This window comes from Oenanthe melanoleuca, chromosome 11 (genome assembly GCF_029582105.1).
Source record: "Oenanthe melanoleuca isolate GR-GAL-2019-014 chromosome 11, OMel1.0, whole genome shotgun sequence".
Taxonomy (NCBI): domain Eukaryota; kingdom Metazoa; phylum Chordata; class Aves; order Passeriformes; family Muscicapidae; genus Oenanthe; species Oenanthe melanoleuca.
In genome coordinates, this window is record NC_079345.1 from 9,058,242 (window position 1) to 9,064,241 (window position 6,000).

The 6,000-nt window shown below is 48.5% G+C and overlaps 1 protein-coding gene across 2 annotated transcripts in view; it reads right to left on the bottom strand.

Moving 5' to 3' along the window:
* The window catches only part of NFATC3 (nuclear factor of activated T cells 3), a 61,919-nt gene extending 58,210 nt beyond the window's left edge, over window positions 1–3,709 (bottom strand). For both annotated transcript variants that reach the window (XM_056500572.1, XM_056500571.1), the window contains exon 1: window positions 3,415–3,709. In XM_056500572.1, coding sequence (XP_056356547.1) covers window positions 3,415–3,514 — 100 coding nt within the window. In that variant the 5' untranslated portion in view covers window positions 3,515–3,709. The remainder of the gene's footprint in view (window positions 1–3,414) is intronic.
* Between the last annotated feature and the right edge of the window lie 2,291 nt (window positions 3,710–6,000).

Sequence of the window (6,000 nt, forward strand, 5' to 3'; positions counted from 1 at the left end):
ATACTCCAAGTTCAGCTTTTACCTTGTAAAAAATCATTCTTTAAAAGAGAAGATGAACTCCTAAATTAAAACTTGAGAAAATATCATAGCAACTTATATTTGCTTCTGTTTTGAGGAGTTTGGCATTTAAAAAGTATAACATGTCCTCAGCAGTGTGGAAAACTTAATGCAGTTTAATTGCTTAATAAATTCTAGACAAATTTCCCAAAATTACACTGAATAGCATTGCAAAACTGGTGGTGGTGAAGGGAATAAGGGCATTATTACAAATGCATTCAAGCTAATTCACTCACTCAAGTGTCACATACTACATCTGAGGTCTCTCCATCAAAAAGACCAAACCAGGTGGCACATCAAACATTGTCACTGACAGTTGCATGCCAATCTCTTTCAGCAGACTGTGGAGGACCTGAACATACTGTAACGCACATGCTGACTTGGGCATTTCAAATGCAACTGATACAACGTGGCATGATGCAATCAGATGCTACTGCAGCTACCCAAAATTTTGCAACAAAGAGCACACCAAAGAGATTTGGTTCACTTCAGAGTGATCTACAGCATTACCTTTGGGCACTGGAGGCTTGAATTTCTTTGTCATAAAAAGATGAAACTCATTAGCACCTAGAACTATACCAAACACTTTTAGTGCCTAACACTACAAAACCGAACTGACAATTTCTTTGTTCTTTGGGAAAAGGACACTGGACAACCAGAAAAACAAAAGGCAGGAGTTTGCAGAAGGTGCTCAGTACCGAACATCCACTTGAAAGCAGCTGAAGAGCTTTTGAGAGCTTTAATTTAGCAATTACTTGAGCAAATTTTTACCTCCACTCAAAAACTACCAAAAGTGGGCTACCCCTTTAATTTCAGTCCAAGGGTGCTGCAAAGATTGCAGTATTACAGCAGGGATTTCAAGCATCATCACACCACCTTTTATGCATTCTCCTCTGCAGCAGGAACTCCAACTTTCAGATCAAGCAAAGAAGTACTAATGCAGAACAGAGGCCTCAAGCCCCACCACTTAGCACAAAATTATGAATGTTAGTCCTGCAACCCATTGAAATTGTTGTGTAATAACTAAAGATCTCAGCTGATTTAATTTCTCTTACTGTTCTTTTAATATCATAAAAAGGATAATCTACTGCCTGGCACTAGCACTTTCTTAGGAGTTCAGATATCAAAAATATTTAAAGGAAATTAAAGAATAGGTCACTTTTCCTTGCCTTTGATTACAAATACAGTTAAATATAAACATGTAACTGCTTATACTCATATGTCTACATATATAAAAGGATAAAATCCCCACAACACTAGAGAAGTCTCAGTACAAAAGATACAATTAACATAGATTTCCATGCTATTTGCACAAGAACTTAGTACCAGACACTTCTTTCATCAGAATGCCAGTCTCAAACTTTTAGAGACAAAGCATGAAGGATCAGAATGTGTTTTTAGGTATTCTCCATGATCAAGGAAAACGTCATAATTTTAGTATTATTTATTTCAAATTAAACAACTTTCCCTGTGACCTACATGTTTTATTATTAGCATATATTCGAAAAAAAAAATACACTTATGCTTACTTCACAGCACAATGGACACCACCATTGAAGGAAGTGATATGGCATTATGAAATAGATGCTTTAGGGAGCTATAAGAATTTTTTTTTTTTGTTAATCTAGTATATCTGGAAGAGGGGTAAGGGAAAAAATAGATTTATAATATGGGACCTCTCATATCAATTCTAGTTCCTTATATATGTAAAATACATGGGCAGAATTAACAGATGAGCTCTGGCAATACTGTAACAGAATACATGAAGGCAGAGTCCTAGCCTAACCCTTTTCCCCTGAAGGCCACATCTGTGCACAGCAGGCAAGATCATCTCCAGAATTCTACAATTACTTGAGTTTCAGATGCAGGATTTCTTACTGAGAGCTACAGCAAACAAACTAGTTCATGGTCCAAATATCACATTTTAAATTTTGACAAAAGAATAGTTTTGACTTATCAAGCACGGAAAATTCTCTGTATTCAGAGTAACACCTGAAACTGCTTCTTAGAGAATGCTACCTAAATACAAATAACATAACAGTGAGTTGATACTACAGTAGTATTTCCAGTTTTCTGAGAAACTTGTTCTCTCATTCTTATCTATCATCAAGGACAAAGGAATATAGTTTAGACAACCAATTTCACGTCAAAATAACAGTAATGGAGGTGTCAAAATTATTTTTGTTGTCGTTTGTACATATGTTTTCCGTTGTTTTCATACTGCACTGTAATGCATTTATCTAGCTTGCAGAATTCAGGGCCCCTTCACAACACACACCATCTGCTATTGCACTGAGATGGAAAATAGGCAAAGAAAGTCTTCCCCTATCTGAATGAATGTGAAATTAAATCTGAGCATCAAAAAAGTTAGGGATTTTCTATGGAGTTAATCCTGTGTGCTTGCACACAGACTGTATCAAACAAATTTTTTTCTAATTAACTTAGGCAGACAACCGAGTCAGAGAACTAAACAACATGGCTGCATCATTTAGCCTGGATACAGTCGTGTTTCAGAGCTATCTTATCATCTAAAACTTAGACATAAGACAGCCCATTACCAATTAAAACTTATTTCAAGTAGGTTAGAAAAGGAAGCACGCAGCCATCAAACTCTGGTACAGCTAAACAAGGCACAGCTGGTCCTTATTGATTCTTCACACCACAATTCACAGCGAACACTTTGTTTTCTGCAGTTTCAAGAAAAAAACATAGTATTTTCAAAACAGGATTTTTATAAAACAATATGAAATGGAAGCACTTTGAGATGTTTGCGTGCATCTGTACACACGGACCCAAAGAGCCATCACATCTCGACACGCGGTGTTCGCCCATCCACACGTACACAAAGTCTGCAGAACACACTGGAGTAACAGCGATGTTCTATGTACGGGGAACACTTCGGTTGAAACTTTTCATCGCGAGTGCCCGAACACTGATCTGCTCCGGCCCCGTTAACACTCGGCTGCTCTCCGCCCGTCCCCCACCGGCCCCATCGCGCTCCCCGGGCTCGGGGGGCGTGGGGCCACCACATCCAACCCGGGGCCTTTTCCCCGCCGGAGCCACCGCGCCCGGGGCGGCTCCTCCCGCCCGATGCGAGCTCTCGGGTCTCTTTTCCCAAAGAAAGTTGTTAGGGCGAGGAGAGGCCCGGCCGATGGCCCCCGAGCCCCGCGTCCCGCGGGAGGAACGGGAGCGGCGCCGGGAAGCGGCCGCGGCCTGAGGGAGGGACGGACGGACGGCGCCTCTCCCCCCGGGCTGCCGCCTCCCGCAGCGGCGGGGCCGGCGCAGCCCCCGCTGCCCTCCCCGCCTCGTTCCGAGAAAAACAGGAACCCGACCGACCCCCCCGGCCCCGGGGCGCACCTGCGGGCCCCAGCGGCGGCCCGGGGCCGGGCTGCCCGTCCTCGCCGAAGATCAGCCTGAAGTCGAACTCGTCGGTGGCGCCGCAGTTTGCCGTAGTCATGGGTTTGGCCGGCGAGGCGCAGCGAGACCCCGTCGCCCCTCAGGGCCGCGCCGGGTCCGGCCGGGCTGCGCTCGCCCCTCAGGGCCGCCGCATAACACCGGGCGGCGGAGGGGCCGGAGGGGGGGCGGCGGCGCGAGCGGCGGCTGCGGCCCCAGCGCAAGCTCCGGTGCCCGGGCGCTTCTGTCACTCGGGGGAGGCGGGCGCCTACTCCGGGCTGCGGCTGGACCCGCCCCCGCGCCGCGCCCCGGGCAGCGCCCCCCGCCCCGGCCCGCCCCGCCCCGCCGGGCCCGCCCACCGGCCCCCGCCTCCCCCGGCCCGCCGGCCCTCCAGCGTGACGTCACCGCACCGACAGCACCCCGTGACCGCCGCCCGCGCCACCGAGGAACTGAGACAGCGGCGGCCTCGCCCCGCCCCCGGGGCCGCGGGGCCTGCCGGGAGTTGTAGTCGGAGGTCGGCGCCCAATCAGACGCTGCCAGCTGCGCTCAGGGGGAGGAGCCGCGCGCGGGGCGCGGTGCCACGTGTCGGCCCTGCCGCCGCCGAGCAGCGCCCGAGCAGCGCCCGAGCCGAGCCGAGCCGAGCCGAGCCCGAGCCCGAGCTCGAGCCCGAGCCCGGACCCGAGCCCGAGCCCGAACCCGGACCCGAGCCCGAACCTCAGCCGCAGCCCCAGCCCCAGCCCCAGCCCCAGCCCGCTCCCTGAGCTCTCCTGCAAACCGCAGACGGCCCCACGCCAGAGCAAAGGGGCAGAATTCCCTTGCGGCGTGCAGAGCGTTACTTTCTAAAACACCGCATGTAAATAGATGGTGCTCTTGGCACCAACTAATGACTGGAATAATTAGGTAGGATGGCGTAAGCTGAGGAATGTCGCTTGGGTAACAAATGCTGGCTCCGAGACTCAAAGCTGTTAGCTACTTGCCTTCCGGCTCAGTGGGAACAGTGGCAATCGAGCAAACAGAGCCACAGAATATTGAGCTGGAAGGGACCCCCAGCTCCTGGGCCTGCACAGGGCACCCCAAGAATCCCCCCATGTGCCCGAGATCCTTGTCCGAGCCCTCCTCGCCCTGGCAGGCTCGGTGCTGTGGCCGCTTTCCCGGGAGCCTGGTCAGTGCCCCGCACCCTGGCTTGCACTGCGCGCCTCCTCCTGCGCTTCGCCTGCTGCTCACCACAGCTGGGCACCAAGGCTCCAGAGCTCTCCTCCGAAACCAGCTCCAAAAAGAATTTTAAAGCATGGAATAGGGTCTTCCCAGTCTTGCATTTTGTAAGATCTGCATCTAAAAGTTTTTACTACAAGGAAACTAATTAAAATATTCCTTAGCAATGCATGTCATCCATGAAGGAAGCCCAGTAGTCAGATTGAAGATCACAGAAACTTCAGGATGCTCTGCCTGCATGATAATATAGCACTAAGAAGAAAAGACAAAAAGAATGGCAAAATAAAATGTAGAATTTAAGTTGTTCTCACAGCATGAGCATCTGTTCCCTGCAGGAGTTGGCAGTACAGAAACTACAACTGATCTGATGTGTCTGGAATTTGCACTCTAAGAAATCATAGAGCAACTTGAGGGGAGGTTAATACTTGATCCTGTGTCCAGTTCTGGGTCCCCCAGCTCAAGAAAGACATTGAGGCGCTGGAGCATGTCCAGAGAATGGCAGCAGAACGGGTGAAGGGTCTGGAGCACAGGTCCTATGAGGAGGGGCTGAGGGAGCTGGGGGTGTTTAACCTGGAGAAGAGGAAGCTCAGGGGAGACTTTATCCCTTTTCCACAACTCCCAGAAAGGAGGCTGTAGCCAGGTGGGGGTCAGCCTCTTCTCACAGGCAATCAGCAACAGGATGAGAGGACATGGTCTTCAGCTATGGCAGGAGAGGCTCAGGTTGGACATCAGGAAGAATTTCTTCATGGAAAGGGTTGTCAGGCATTGGAAGGGGCTGCCCAGGGAGATGGTGGAGTCACCATTGCTGGAGACATCCAAGGAATGACTGGACACTGCACTCAGTGCTCTGGTCTGGGTGACAAGTGGTGATCAGTCAAAGGTTGGACTCAATCATCTTGGAGGTTTTTCCAACCTAAATGATTCTAAGATTCTATTCTATGGTTATGACTTAATGAAACAGTCATTGTGTGCTGTGAAATTAACAAAATATTAATCCTTAATACATATGATCTATTTTAGATTTTAGGTTTGTGCTGAAACTTGGGCATTGATGAGATTTAAACTACTACTCACAAATAGTCAAGTTTGCTTATAGTCAGTTATGTAATATTCAGTTTAATTTGTTATGGGATATGAAACATTAATCAGAAATATCATTGCTATCTCTAAGGTTTTATTACTCAGTTGAAAAATCAGCTGAACTAGTTAGTCTGTTGTGACTCCATGGCCATCTGGAGATTACATGGTTTGACTCTAAAATAATTCTAAGTGTTTCTATGCACAGTGTCTTTCCATGTTTGTTGCTGTTTAGACAGATCCAAGCAGGCATGTCCTAAC